The 16,431-nt window shown below is 42.3% G+C and overlaps 1 protein-coding gene across 1 annotated transcript in view; it reads right to left on the bottom strand.

Moving 5' to 3' along the window:
* Nucleotides 1-16,431, bottom strand: part of PTEN (phosphatase and tensin homolog) — a 73,832-nt gene that overhangs the window by 33,709 nt on the left and 23,692 nt on the right. The window contains exon 3 of the mRNA XM_029059784.2: nt 56-100. Coding sequence (XP_028915617.1) covers nt 56-100 — 45 coding nt within the window. The remainder of the gene's footprint in view (nt 1-55; nt 101-16,431) is intronic.

Genomic DNA, 16,431 nt, shown 5'->3' with positions numbered 1-16,431 from the left:
ACTTGGGCTATTTTTAGGGGAGATATTTTCAAAATTAAATTCAAAAAATACTTACAGATTGTATATCTTATAATGGTTTTTATGCTTCGAATCCAAAAACCTTAAAAAAAAGAAATTACTATTAGCAAAACTGGACGTTTTAGGAATTTTGCATTATATCCCAAAATATCAAAAGGTTAGCTCTTATTTCTTTATCTCAACTATTTCAAAGAGTGACAAGACGACAATACTTAAACATCCTAGAATTATCTCTACCTATATGTCATTCTGAATTAATTTATCACATCATACACAAATGTTATAAATCACATCTAGTCTTCATGCTATGATTTATGTATACAGGAATCATTGCTAAGACTGTTAGAACAAACTATTTTGGCATAATTTCGAGTACAAGAAAATTTCAAGACCTTTTCAGGGTCTAGTCATGTGCAGTGGGTGCTAAAATGTGCATGCCTTTAAATTTCACTGTGCTCAACCCAACAACTCCTTTGAGAGCTTCATCACTGGTATTTCCTGAGTGCAGAGCACCGTACTAAACACTTGGGAAAGCGCAGTACAACCAAGAAAATAGAGGCGATCTCTGCCCACAAGGATCTTCGGAAAAACTAATTCATCATTCAACAAGGTTAAGTGACAGTCTGGAAATCTAACAAAGTTATAAATTCACCCATTACATATTTAAACAGGAAAATAAAAAATCGATCGTGTTTTTATAAGCACTTAATACCAAAATTGTGACAAACTCTGCTTCCCAACCAATCAGGGATTATCAGTTTTGGACAAATGGTATACATGTGATTTTTGCTCTCCTAGACACTTAAGAATATGGAAAGCATTAAGAGAAGGGAAACCATAGAAGCAGACATTGGCAGGTGAAAACTCTCACAGGCCCAGAGATTATTTCAACATTTTGAATTTTCACAGCAGATGGTACATTAGGAAAATAAGACTATTTCAGTAATGAAGAAAATAGAAATTAAACAAAATGAGGTACCCTGTATGGAAAAGTGTTTCAACAAGTCAATCAATAGCACAATCACAATTTGCCCCAATATCTTTGTGATACCCAATATTTATTTTAAAAACCTAAACACAGAAATTTTACCTTCTCATCAGAATGTGATTCACCAATTAAACGGATTAATAAAATAAATGGCTCTCTCTGGACCTTAACTTTTGTACACTCTGTTCAAAACAATCAATTGTATTCATTGAGCGCTTACTATGCGCAAAGCATTGTACTAAGTGCTTGGGAGACCACAACGAAGTACTCAGGTAAAAGACTTCATGAATAATAGGGCCTTATAATCAGTTATTCCCTAGAGTACAGCAACCAGGTTATCTTTCAAATAAATATTTTCTAAATTTAAGTATTTTCTAGGTAGTTCTTTACTCTATATTATTGGTCCTCTTATGAGTTCGTGGCTGATTATAATTCAATATAATTTTCTGAGCAAAAGACAGGGTCCAAAAAATCTGAAGCTTGGTTTTTACTTACACAATAAAATTACCATAATTGCACTTAATGTGTCACCTGGCAGTTTTCAATAAGAAGTACTACATAAATGTTTACACTCAGCACCAATGTGTGTATGCACATCAGCCAGAAGAAATTAAATTAGCCATGGCAGGACATGCTGTTCATACCGAAAAGAAAAAAAAAAAAGAAAAGAAGAAAAAAAACACGAGCTGCTAAAATCCTGGAAAGCTCAAGCAAAAACAAGCTCCAGTTATCAGTCATAATATTCCTAAAGAACCTAGAAGAATTTGGTGGTTAGGTTAACGTGCAAAAAGAATAGACCCATGTGGTTTTCTTACTGTTGCTGTTTCACTACAGCACTGTGTATCCAACCTAGGCACATAGTTTTACCAAGCAAATTCAGCTACACCTGGAAATTACACTGGTGGTCACGGGGAAGGAACAAGTGATTCAATAAATGCAATTTCTCACCCATAAAAATCATTACATGTCAAATATTCTACCCTTAATCTCCTCAATTTTCCTTTGGGGTGATAAATTTTCAAATTACTATTTCAGATATGGTTAAATTGAGGGACACAAGTTAATTTACCTCTAAACATAGAGCAAACAGGTGGAGCCCAGGAGAGAAAGCGGTTATCCAGATAAGAAGCAGAGTGGCCTAGTGGAAAGGGCATGGCACGGGGAATCAGAGGACCTGGGTTCTAATCCCCTCTCCACCACTCATCTGCTGTGTGGCCTTGGGCAAGTCGCTTCACCTCTCTGAGCCTCAGTTCCCTCAATCGGTAAAATGGGGGTTACAACTGTGAGCCCCACGTGGGACACGGACTGTGTCCTACCTGATTAGCTTGTGTCCACCCCCAGCGATTACTACAGTGACTGGCATATAGGAAATGTTTCAATACCATTTAAAAAAAAAATAAACTCATGACAATTGATTAGGAAGGATATCTCCTCTGCAACGAAGACTAAGTTATCTTCTCACTCGTTAATAAAATCTTTTGAACCCTGAGACCCATCTGTCATTGTCCTAAGCAGTTGGGAAAGTACAATACACCAGAGTCCGTGGACACGTTCCCTTCTCACAAGGAGCTTAGTCTAGAGGGGGAGACGGGCACTAAAATTAATTTATGGGGCTGAAGATGAACAAAGGGTACAAAATCAAGTGCAAAGGGGATGCAGAAGGAAGAGGGGAAATGAGACCTTAGTCGGGGAAGGCCTCTTGGAGGAGGTGTGATTTTAATAAGGTTTTGAATGGGAGGAGGGTGATGGTCTGTCAGATATGAAGGGGAGCGGGTTTCCGGCCAGAGGCAGGATGTGAGAGGGGGCTCAGAAGGGAGAGACTAGATCTATTTTTTCTAATCCCCAAGATCAACTAAACAATAACAGTGGCTTAAGAGCAGCCTGGTTCAGTGGAAAGAGCACAGAACTGGCAGTCAGATCTGCCTTCTAATCTTGACCCCGCCACCTGTCTGCTGTATGACCTTGGAAGTCACTTAACTTCTCTGTGACTCGGTTGCCTCAACTGTAAAATGGGGATTAAGACTGAGCCCCTCATGGGGCAATCTTGTATCTACCCCAGTGCTCAGAACAGTGCTTGGCACATAGTAAGCACTTAAATACCATAATTATTAGGCTGTGTGCTAAGCATTTGAGTAGATACAGGGTAATCACACTGGATGGAGTCCCTGACCCCCACAGGGCTCACATTCTAAATGACAGGTGAAGAAACTGAGGCACAGAGACATTAAGTGACTTGCCCAAGGTCATACAATGAGTGGCAGATCTCCTGACTGCCAGTTCTGTGCTCTACCCACTTGACCACACTGCTTCACAGTAGCTACAATCACCTTTTATGTTCACTTTTTGTTTCAACTGTCTCTCTACTACTCGCGGCTTTCCCCTGCACACTCCTAATCAAATATTGGCTTCTAACTGCGGTCTAATCAAACAATGGCATTTACTGAGTATTTACTGTGTGCAGAGCACTGTATTAAGTGCTTGGAAGAGTACAATACAACAGAGTTGGTGGACAAGTTCCCGGCCCACAATAAACCTAGCCTAATCTATTCTCAATCTCCAATATACCGCTTTTTTTTTTTTTGGCAGCCCCAAAGGAGTGGGGCCATTATGCGTAAACATACAAAAATTAAGTCCAGCAACGAGGGGAACGGGAGGAGGGAAGAAAAAAGGAGGAGCCAAAACAGAAAGGTAAGAGGGCACCTGCGACTTCATCTTACTTTTAGGGCACTCTCCCAAGTCCTGCATTCATAATGGGCATAGGTGAATCAACCTCCACAAGCCCCCTTCGCTTTCTATCCAGTTCTCTGGTTTCAGTGAAGAGTGTGTTCTGCCTCCTTTCTTCTTCTCCCGCTGCAGGCGCACATTTATGAAGAAGATACTCCCTCCCCAACCCAAGCCTGTATCTGCACCTTTTTCGTATACTGGCTCTCTTCTTCTACCGAATCCGGCACATAAGGATTTCGCTGCTTAGAAAAATAGACTTTTCTTTCCTCTACCAAAATTGGGATAGGAGTATTATAGGATCAAGGCAATTAGGTGAGTAAACATGGTGCTGATTTCCTGCTTGCAGGCCCCTCCTCCCTAGTCACACAGTAGGTAAGTGGCAGGACCGGATCAGAACCCAGGTCCTTCTGACTCCCCGGCCCACGTTCCATCCACTAGACGAAAGCTGCTTCTCATCTTTAATCTATAAATCCTACCTAGTTATCGTATCTCATCCCGCCTCTCCTTCAGAGTTTAGCTTAAGGCTGCTTCCTTCGAGTAATATTATCCTTGAGTTTTCCAGGTCAGCACAATCTGTGTGGCCCACTCCACATCCTCAACTCTTTCTTGAAACTAGACTGACAAGAAGATTTATGCTCTGCTGCAGATCAGGCTTGTACTACGGAGACTGCTAAATCCTTAAGGGCGGGGCGGTATAATTTCCTTTTTTACGGTACTTGTAAAATGCTTACTATGTGCTAGACACTGTACTAAGAGCTGAGGGAGAACCAAGATTATGAGGGCTGACAGTCCCTGTTCCAGATGGGGTCAACAGTGTAACCAAGAGGGAACTGGACTGAGTCACCATTTTACAAGTGAGGAAACTGAGGCAGAGAAGTGACTTAATAAATACTATTGAATAAAAAATACTATTGAATGAATAACTTGCCCAAAGTCACACGGCGGCCCAGTTGCAGACCCAGGATTGGAACCCAGGTTCTCAGTCTCCCAGCCTTGGGCTTTTTCCACTACACCAAGCTGTTTCTCAAAGGGTGCATTTGGGCCCCCCAGTATCCGCATTAGGGCTGTTCCCTCCAGAGGAGCTGAAGAGATGATGTAGCATATGGGAAATCCTGTATCCCCTGCTTCCTGTTCTGAATTCCAAGTCAATAGACCTATCAACCAACTGTTTTTCAATAATTTTAAAATGCACTGTGAGTACAAACTTTAGTCGATTACGGCATAGTGGGCAGAGCACTGGCCTGGGAGTCAGAGGATGTGGGTTCTAATCCCGGCTCCACCACTCGTCCGCTTTGTAAACCTGGGCAAGTCACTTCACTTCTCTGTTCCTCAGTTACCTGATCTGTAAAACGGGGATTAGGACTGTAAGCCCCACATGGGACAACCTGATTACCTTGTATCTACTCCAGCACTGAGAACACTGCTTGGCACACAGTGAGCGCTTAAATTCCACAATTGTTATGATTATTATTATTAGTGGAAAGGAACTTCCATTTTAAAGGAAGGAAAATCATGAAAATCTTCAAGTTTTGGAAGACTACTAACATGTCACTTGTTGCTCATAAACCCTAAAGGCGGCAGATCATGTTTCCTAAATGATATTATGTAAATAAATATGGTGTGACTGGAAGTGGTACTTCGTTATGCTAATGAACAGGCCCTAAGCTTCCAATGCAATACTCCCTTATAAATATTTATACTTTTGTTTTATTGTTAATGTTTATAGAGGGTTGCCTGCTACTTCAGTAGCCAACAAAATTCCTGAGATTCACTTTCTTTTCACTATTTCTTTCAAAAGATTAAAGTTTTTCACTGCAAACTGTACTTTTAAAATCAATTTGCAGCAACCTGCATCTGTTTACTTTCACAGCCATCATTCCCAGTAATTATTAACCTCTAAATATGCAAGCAATAAAAACAGCAGATTTAGTGATCGGGCATATTCCAGATTATTCCTCACTACCTCTCAACTTTCCAGGATTATCCAACTGACCATTAATATTTTCAAATATGGGATTTAAAAAACAATGACCGGTTTTACAGATATTTGGAAAATACCTGAGCCAAATGTTAAGAGTGATTATATTTGATTTATTCCCATTTTAGAAAAGACAACACAAACTCTTGGGTTAGGTGCCCTTCTCCAAATTAAAAGCTAAGTAAGAGTTCCTGTTTTACAATCTTGTATTAACACCAATATGACTTTCTTTTCTAACTTGGTAACTATTAATGAACACGCTCAGGGAAGACAAAAGGGGTAACTCCTGGAATGTCAACAAGACGCAGGGGATGTCATTAGAAAACAATGACAGCACTGGGAGAGGAGGGAAGCCGCCTTCCCTCTACCATCCATTCTCAATGGATTTGCTTGTTGAGCAGTTACTGATCTCGGGCAGTCACTTAACCACTTTGGACCTTAGTTTCCTCATCAGTAAAATGGGGATAAGATCTCTGTGCTTCCCTCAGGTTGTGAACCAATCAGAGGTAGTTATCTAGAGCTTACTTGTGTGCAGAGCGCTGCACTAAACACTTGGGAAAGTACAATAGAGTACACATAGTACAATAGAGTACATATACAGAATCCCTGCCCTAAATGAGTTTACAGTCAAGTGTGAATTGGAGATATCTGAGCTGATGATCCTGTACCTACAATGCTTGGAATGATGCTTTTAATCCTTTCATTACAGAATGCATATAGCTATCCAGCTCCACATCGAGAGGAAATTCCTGACCGCCAACTTTAGGCACTCAGTTCTCTCCCCATTATTGTTCCTTTCTCTCTTCCTACTAGAGAAGTAGCGTGTACTAGTGGAAAGGGCACAGGCCTGGGAGTCATAAGGCCCTGGGTGTCATAAGGCCCTGGGTAGTACTCCTGGCTCTGCCACTTGCCTGCTGGGTGATCTTGGGAAATTCACTTAACTTCCCTATGCCTCAGTTCCCTTATCTGCAAAATGGGGATTCGATACCTGCTCCCTTTCTTCCTTAGACTGAGCGCCTCATTTGGGACTTGGTCATTTTCTATCTACCCCGGCACTTAGTACAGTGCTTGGCACATAGCAAGTGCTTAACAGATAAAATTATTATTATTACTGCAGCCCAGGCCAGACACTTGGGTACTTCTCATTAAGCCTTGCTTTATCTCTTCACTAGCTCATAACCTCCCTCGTCCTTTACACCTGACAGACTACTACGCTCCCATCTTCAGAGCCCTATTAAAATTACAAACTCCTCCAGGAAGCCTTCCCTGGGTACTCTCTCATATGTCCATCCTATTTAGCCTCCCTACCGTGTCACCTCTGCTCTTGAGTTTAACACCCCTATTTGGCTATTTGCCGTGCCTGACCCTCCCCGTCCCCCCAACCAACCCAAAGCATTCCTCCATATATCTTTACTCGACCGCGTCCCCCTCCTGTCACTCATTTTTTAACGTCTATCTTCCACCCACCACCCCCCAACCCCCCATTAGATTGGAAGCTTCTTTAGGGCTCATTTCTACCAACTCTGTCAAGAGATCACGACAGTCCTCAGCACAGAATAAGCACAGAATAAACAGCACTGGTTGACTGATAGAGCTACATTACAATACACGGTACATTAGTTGAGACTCATGAATTAAGGGCTTGATTTTCTGGGTACTCTCCCACTAGCTTCCCCATTTTCCCAAGTACTGCCAATCCAAGTTCTTCACCTGGTTGGCTAGACCCCTGCCCCTAATGGGCCCGGGGTCTGTGAGTTCAGAGACCCCACACAGAGCTAAACCCACCACCCATGCCTGACCAAGGTTCAGACATCCTCACTGTTCCCCAATCTAAGCTGGGGTGACCGTACACTCCGACCAGAAATGGTCTGGACCCTGGGTCTGGAAGAGGTTGACGCACAGAGGCAATAAAGCTAAAATTCCCAACTCCCCTGTGGGCAACTGCACTTATGTAAGAGCATCAAATGTAAAGGCCGGGTGTTTTCAGTTTTGTGTATCCTTTGGACTCCATGCCCAGCCAGGGGTAGAACCAGCCTCGGCGACTTAGGGATCGTTCCTTGTCTCAGAGCCCAGGTTTGGGTTCCCTCCTGGATATGGTGCCTGGCCCTGGGATCAATTCCTTTTGCTTCCCTCTCTCTGCCAACCACGGAGAAGCAGCATGGTGTACTGGATAAAGCATGAGCCTGGGAGTCAGAAGGTCACGGGTTCTAATCCAGGTTCCACAACGTAGCTGCTGTACGACCTCGGCTAAGTCGCTTCTCTTCTCTTTGCCTCAGTTCCCTCATCTGTAAAAGGGGGATTGAGACTGTGAGCCCCATGTGGGACAGGGACTGCATCCAACCTGATCTGCTTGTAACCACCTCAACACGTAGTACAGTGCTTGGCACACAGTAAGCACCAACACCATCATCATTATTACTATTTGCATAAACACTATCCCTATGGGGTCTCCCTAGTGCCTAGGGTTTCTACGCCAACACACATTTACATGGAGTACTTTTTTAAAACATAAAATGAGCATCAGTAACTTGGGTTAATTTCACCAGACAGATTTCCCCTTTTATATAGGTGACAATTAAATCTGAATTAGAACATTTTATTATAAGAACTAATTTTGCTTTTTAGCTGGCCTAACCTTGTGACATTCGGGGGCCCTTGTTTCCATTAGAAGTTCTACCACCGTGTCAGTTTGTGATTTTCAAAAATCCCTCAGAGTCACTTTCCATCTGTAAAGTGGAGATAATAAATACCTGCCATTTGCCATCTGGAAAATGGGGATAATTACCTGCTACTCCCCATCTGAGGGATCTAGTGAAGATAAAGGAGAAAGAGAGCAGGTAATGAAGACATGTAAACTTAAGGTGGCATTCTATTTATTCCATGCAGATTTAGATTATCTCTGTCTTTCAAAGGCTAAATGTTCTACAAATTCGCAGGAATCCCGTTCCCTGTTCCATAGAGTTTTTTGTCAAATGCATTATTTTTTCCTCTGCATCATCCTAAGGGCTCAAGTGGAGTTTTCTGAAGGTTAAAAATTCCTGAATTAAATGGAATTAAAACCCCACTGATAATTTAGGGTAAAAACCTGACAAATCTCAGACCAACTAGCAGGATAAAAAAAAAACAACCAGGCCTCGAGAGCCTAGATTGATTTCATTAGAGAGAGGGAAGACAGAAGCAGGACACTGCCTCATCCGACCACATGAAAAGTTAATCAAAGCTGCTAAATTGTTCAGTAGGAGCAGCCAATACCCAAGCAACTTGATATGACAAGACCTCAAGACTGAAACACCTGCTCTCCGCAGCTGGGAAAGCACCACCCAGTGAACCCCCTTTGACGCCCCACGCCCAATTATCTAGCACAGTGGACAGCTCCCAGGACAGTGCTTGTCTGGAAACATCCGCAAAACCTGGGAAGGGTTGGTGGGGGGGAAGGGGGGCAGGGCAGAACTTCATTATAACAAAATAATCTTATTTTACTTCTAGCGTTCACAATCTTAGGGCACCGGTCTTCCAGTTCACTACATGTCCATGCTCTGAATGCTAAAACCCCCAAAATTCATAAAAATCTCACTAACTACAAGTTGGTATTTTCTTCATAATCTCTTTGATTTAATACTTTCGCCCTCACATCTTGCTTCTGAATAGTGCTTATTTCAAAACTCTGGTTATTTAGTTCCTTTACCATTTTGCCTAGCCTCTCCTGCTTTAAATCCAGCTTGGGTGGGGGGAGGAGAGAGAGAAAAACAAAAAAACCCTTCCATCATTTCTCTCTAGCTCAACTCCTATTCTGCACAATTGTCCTTTGAGTTTAAGAACAAGAAAAGAAAAGAACTCATAGCAAGAGGTGTAAAGACAGAGTTACACTAAATCAGCTGTGCTCAACCCTCTATTACATAGTAGTTTACAGAAGCTAAACCCCTCCTTTGGTTTAGCAAGGTAACCAATACACATTTGAAAGGTTATTTTAATCCCTCCCCTTTATTCAAAAGGCAATTTTCCTTACAGATTTGCTTTTTCCCACACCACTACCCTGGAGTCAATGAAAAAGTAAAACCATATTCACTGTTCAAAATCATATTCATTTATTTCATATTTTCTCTTATCCACTGTCTCTATCTCGCTCAGTGCTTAGTACAGTGCCCGATATATAATTATTGTATTTGTCAAGTGCTTACTATGTGCTAAGCACTATTCTAAGCATTGGGATGATGAAACAAGGTCATCAAGTTGTCCCACATGGGGCTCAAAGTCTTAATCCCCATTTTACAGATAACTTAACTGAGGCACACAGAAGTCGAGCGAGTTGCCCAAAGTCACACAGCCGGTAAGTGGCAGATCCGGGATTAGAACCCAAAACCTGACTCCCAAGCCCGTGCTCTTTCCACTAAACCACGCTGCTTCTCATACAGTAAGCACTTAACAGATACCACATGATTATCATTATAAGTACTCCAAATAGGATAATGACGACTTTACTGCACTCAGTTCTCTTGGCTTTCTTTTTAATACCTTATTAAAGTAATTAGAGTTGATATTTTAATTTTCAAAAATTAAAAATCAGAACAGCTTGCTGTAGAAAAGGTCTCTTCAACACTTTGACACTCACCCCAGCACTTAGGGAAATAACTTTCTATTCTACTAATACCTAACTCCCCCTCCTAAACTGTAAGCTCCTTGTATGAAGGGATCACATCCAACTTTAATTTACCATACTTTCCCAAGCATTTGGTATGGTGCTCTGAAAACAGTAAGCGTTTAATGAACACCCCTGACTGGAAGATCACTCATCGATTCAGTGATGAGAAATGAGCTTAAAATACATATTTCCCAAGTAAGTATAAGAAAGAATCTGCAAGCTCACTCTTTCAACTTTAAAGTCATCCCATGAATAATATTTCCTTGTGCAAAAATAGGATCTTTTCCACTGGGGTTTGCCATAATGTGTTTTCACAGCATGTTTTGGCTGACGTTGTTAAGGAATTAGGGAATGTTCAGACATCACGAACCTGTTGGGATACAGTTTGCCGTGGTGTCAGAAGAAATTATTTGTGGGCGTGTGTGCATGTCTATTGTGGGAGGAGACACGGTGAGAACTGCAACACTAGTTTTCCTTAACAAGGGGTTCTGCAAGAATGCAACTCCAGTGTTCAAGAGGATGTACTTTAGAGAAGGGATTTGTCAATTTCTAATAAGTAAGGAGCTGATAACATAAAAACAAGGAAGCGACTAAGGAGCCAGAAGGTAAGTTAGGTTAGCAAGTCTCTGGAATACTTATGAAGGGAAAAACGCATATTTTCACATATACATAATAATGATAATAATGGTATTTGTTAAGCGCTTACTATGTGCCAAGCACTGTTCTAAGCACTGGGGGAGATACAAGGTAATGAGGTTGTCTCAGGTGGGGCTCACAGTCTTAATCCCCATTTTACAAAGGAGGGAACTGAGGCCCAGAGAAGTGAAGTGGCTTCCCCAAGGTCACACAGCAGGTACGTGGCAGAGCTGGGATTAGAATCCAGCTCCCAGGCCTGTACTCTAGCCACTACACCATGCTGCTTACATATATATATATATATATATATATATAAAAACACATATTTAGTTTCTGAATATTATAGGTTTTCTCATCAAACCACTAACAAACGTTTTAGCATTTTACTAAAGATCCCTCTTCCTAAAGGACCCTAAAGTCACACAAGTAAAAGTCTGACTGTGGGCAAGTCACTTAACTTCTCTGTGCCTCAGTTACCTCATCTGTAAAATGGGGATTAAGAGTGTGAGCCCCACATGGGACATCCTGATTCCCCTGTGTCTACCCCAGTGCTTAGGAACAGTGCTCGGCACATAGTAAGCACTTAAATACCAACATTATTATTATTATTATGACATGTCCACCATCGTTCCAGGGTCATAAGTTCTTACCTTTATGTTATCCTCTACTCCTCTCTCATTCAACCCACATATTTATTCAATCTGTCACTAAATTCTGTCAGCTCAACCTTCAGAAGATCACAAAAATCCACCCTTTCCTCTCCATCCAAACTGCTACCATGTTAAAACAAGCAGCTTTATAGTGTAGTGGATAGAGCCCGGGCCTGGGAGTCAGAAGGGAGTCAGAAGGACAAAGGTTCTAATCACAGCTTCGCCACCTGTCTGCTGTTTGGCCTTGGGGAAGTCACTTCACTTCTCTGGGCCTCAATTCCTTCATCTGTAAAATGGAGATTGAGACCATGAGTCCCTTATGGGACAAGGGCTGTGTCCAACCCAATTTGCTTATATCCACCCCAGTACTTACTACGGTGCCTGGCACAGAGTTAAGCTTTTAAATACCACAATTATTATAGGAGAAAGAGCGTGGCTTAGTGGATAGAGCACAGGCCTGGGATTCAGAAGACTCTGCCACAGGTCACTTCACTTCTCTGGGCCTCAGTTATCTCATCTGTAAAATGAGGATTAAGAGTGTGAGCCCTAGGTGGGACAGGAACTGTGTCCAACCTGACTAACCTGTATCTACCTCAGCACTTACAACAGTGCTTGGCACATAGTAAGCGCTTAACAATTATCATTATTATTATTATTATTACTGTCCTATAATTATATTATTATTACTGTCCTATGCCGCCTTGATTACTCTATCAGCCTCCTTTCCTGACCTCCCTGCCTCCTGTCTCTCCCCACTCCAGTTCATACTTCATTCTGCTGCCTGGATCATTTTTCTACAAAAACATTCAGTCCTGTTTCCCTTCCCCTCAAGAACCTCCAGTGGTTGCCCATCTACCTCTGCATCAGACAGAAACTCATTTCCATTGGCTTTAAAGCACTCAATCACCTCGCCCCATCCCACACACTTTGCTCCTCTAAGGCCAACCCACTCAACAAACTTCAATCTCATCTATTTTACTGCTTTTATTTATTTAATTTATTTCATCCACATCCTGCCTCTGGCCTGGAGAGCCCTCCCTTTTCATATCTAACAATGACTCTCCCCACTTTCAAAGGCCTATTGAAGGCACCTCTCCTCCAAGAGGCCTTCCATCAATCAGTCATATTTACTGAGCCCTTACTGTGTCCAGAGCACTGTATTAAGCACTTGGGTAAGTAATACATATTCCCTGACCACAGTGGGCTTACAGTCTACACTAAGCCCCAGTCTAGATTAAGTCCCTGACTAAGCCCTCATTTCCTCTTCTCCCACTCCCTTCTGTGTCACCCTTGTCCCTGGATTTGCTCCTTCTGTTCACCCCTCCCTCAGCCCCACAGCATTAAGGTGCATATCTGTAAATTGTTTACATTAGTGTCCCTCTCCCCTCCTAGACTGTAAACTCACTGTGGGCAAGGACCATGTCTACCAACTCTATTATACTGTACTCTCCCAAGAGTGCTTACAGTACCGTGCTCTGCAGAGAAAGCACTCAAATGCGATTCATTGGTTTTTCATTGAAAATCAAACCTGCACGAAATATTCTACAGTGATGCATCCAGAATGATCAGACTATATTTCAAAGGTGGGGAATGCTGTTTTTCTCTAATCCAGAAAGGGAAAATTAGGCAGCAAATACACTAAGTTTGAATTCAGGTAAAGATCATTTGGATTCACACCCTGATTCTTTAAGACAAGGCAAATCATCAGGAGCTTTATTTCATCCGGCTTCTATAGACAGGCCTGTAGCTGCAGCCTCTAACTTCTGGTTTTATTACCGTGCAATTACACCAATCCCTCTTTATAACGCTTCTGTTGCCTTTCCACAGGGGTGCTACTGAATTACATCACCAGTTTCCCTGATAGTACTTCATTTTACAGCTCTGGTTTGGCTTCGCATGCCCAGAGAGCAGCATACATGCAGAGACTAATAATAATAATAATGTTGGTATTTGTTAAGCGCTTACTATGTGCCGAGCACTGTTCTAAGCGCTGGGGTAGACACAGGGGAATCAGGTTGTCCCACGTGGGGCTCACATTCTTAATCCCCATTTTACAGATGAGGTAACTGAGGCACCGAGAAGTTAAGTGACTTGCCCAAAGTCACACAGCTGACAAATGGCCGAGCCGGGATTTGAACCCATGACCTCTGACTCCAAAGCCCGTGCTCTTTCCACTGAGCCATACAGCCACTACTGTACATCATCATCCAAAAGCAAATCTCAAATACTGCATGATTGTCACAGTTAGCTGGGAGGCTAAATGGATCTATTTTCTGGCATGCAGCAATCGGGTGGCTGTTTGAGCACAATCAGATGCTGCAAGTAATGGAGCCTCTCGTTTGGAGCAAAGGATGAGTTCTAGTCCTAGAACCTGATTAGAACAACTGATGATTGTGCACGAGAAGCAGCGTGGCCTAGAAGAAAAACCCGGGCCTGGGAGTCAGAGCAACTGGGTTCTAATGCCAGCTTTGCTTCTTGCCGGCTGTGTGACTTTGGGCAAGTCACTTCATTTCTCTGGGCTTCAATTTCCTCGTCTATAAAATGGAGACTGTTTTTGTTCCTACTTGGACTATGATCCCTCTGTGGGGCAGGGTTGTGCCCAGCCTGATTTTTTTGTAGCTACCCCAGCGTTTAGCACAGTGCTTGGCACACAGTAAGCTCTTAAACATCACAAATGCTGCCATTATTAGTAGAAGCTTCTTCAGTTCCTACTCGTACTCTCAAGTTCCCGCCTGTCAGCCATTTTTCTGCTGATTCCCAGAGTGCAACAAGCAAACAGGTAGGCAAAGGGCATGTGTGGTCTTTGACCAAGTTTGTCAGCTGCAGGCAGAGCCACGATTAGAACCCAGGTGCCCTGATTCCCAGAGCAGCACTATCTACTGGACCAGTTAGAGTGTTGGTGCTCAGACACAAACACTGAAATTCCTTTAAGTCTGGCAGGTAAATTAGATGCATCTGTACTTGGGTGTACAGCAAATCAATATAGATATCTTATTACTGGCAAATATATTTACTGCTAGCTGATCATGCAAGTTATAGAAGGTGCTATTACAAGGTGTATTTTACTTTGCATCTTCAGAACACGTTATTGCAACTCTACACTGTTTCGTATAGGAAATCATTGTTAGTTGAGAGTTCTTTCATTTAGTACTATTCGCAAAGAACCAATTCAGAGCTCTGTTTCTCAACACTTGAAACTGAACACTCAAAAGCTTATAAAGCCCTAGTATCTAAAAGAGTCAGCTTAAAACTGAATCTCTAAAATTTCAAGTCATGTGAAGTTTAGCATTGCCAATCCAAAATGTCCCTTTATGTTCCTGCTGGCTACTACATGCATGCACCAAAACTTGATATTTGCAATGTACTTTTCAAGCATCTCCCAACAGCAAAAACCAGACCACCTAGAAGTAGAAATTTCCATAGCAGTCCTTAGGCCCCAGGTAATAATAATGTAGGTATTTGTTAAGCGCTTACTATGTGCCGAGCACTGTTCTAAGCGCTGGGGTAGACATAGGGGAATCAGGTTGTCCCACGTGGGGCTCACAGTCTTAATCCCCATTTTACAGATGAGGGAACTGAGGCACAGAGAAGTGAAGTGACTTGCCCACAGTCACACAGCCGACAAGTGGCAGAGCTGGGATTCGAACTCATGAGCCCTGACTCCAAAGCCCGTGCTCTTTCCACTGAGCCACGCTGCTAAGATGAATAGCTCTGTTCCATGGAACACATTAATGAAGGTGACAAATGAGGACAAAAATATCCTAAGTTTACACTGCATAGGTAAACCAACCACTGTCCCGAACCACCCTCTGTAAGGAAAAAAAAAACCAAAACCCACAACAACAAAAAAACCTACTTGAAGTTTTTGCCCAAAAGAGGAAAGAACGGCACAATCTTGAACCCAACCATCTGGAACCTATTCTTTCCCTAACTGTATAGTTTATTAAGCACTCCCTTGATGAGGCTGCAATGTACTTGGGAATTATTACGCATCACGTTCTCAGCCCACAAAGAGTGCACAATGGGGGCAACAAACTCAGAAGACCCAACTGCCATCGAAGGAGAGGAAAAATTAACTGGAACATGAACATCATTTCTAGTTCCCGAAAGTTTTGTCCATAATTCCCCTCCTTTCCTCTTCTTCCGTTCCCTTCTGCATCACCCTGACTTGCTCCCTTTGTCCTTCCCCACCCCAGCCCCACAGCACTGATGTGCATAACTGTAAATTATTTGCACTGATGTCTGTCTCCCCCACTCTAGACCGTAAGCTTGTTGTGGGCAAGGAATGTGTCTGTTTATTGTTGCATTATACTCTCCCGAGCGCTCTGCACAGTGCTCAATAAATACGATTGAATAAATGAATTCAAAATTTAATGAAAGGTCCAAGGTGTAAGACATTTTTCAAACTTGCAAACTGCTACATTCACCTCCCGGTATAATGCTACGCATTTTCTAAAGAAATGTATTCAGAATGACCCTGAAATAAATTCAGTTCACTGAGCATAAAGTGGGAGAGAACTCTAACTCTACCTCAGATATGGATGGAAAACACAGGGAAGTTGGGGTGGAGAAATGAGCTTTCAAGCTAACTCAAAGAGTACAACCCAGAATGTTCTACTCTAATGCCAAAAGATAATGGGAATTTATCTACCCGCCAGTCTCACGATACATTGATTTACATTGCCATAACTCTGACAAAGTGACCAGCATATTATGGTTTCTACTTTTTCAAGCATCTTCACAAAACCCACCAATCAGTCGCCACCTGATCAAACTGCTACTCTATCGTAATAATTCC

This window comes from Ornithorhynchus anatinus, chromosome 3 (assembly GCF_004115215.2).
Source record: "Ornithorhynchus anatinus isolate Pmale09 chromosome 3, mOrnAna1.pri.v4, whole genome shotgun sequence".
Lineage (NCBI taxonomy): Eukaryota > Metazoa > Chordata > Mammalia > Monotremata > Ornithorhynchidae > Ornithorhynchus > Ornithorhynchus anatinus.
The sequence above is the reverse complement of the archived record's forward strand: the minus strand, read 5'-3'. Positions and strand labels throughout refer to the sequence as shown.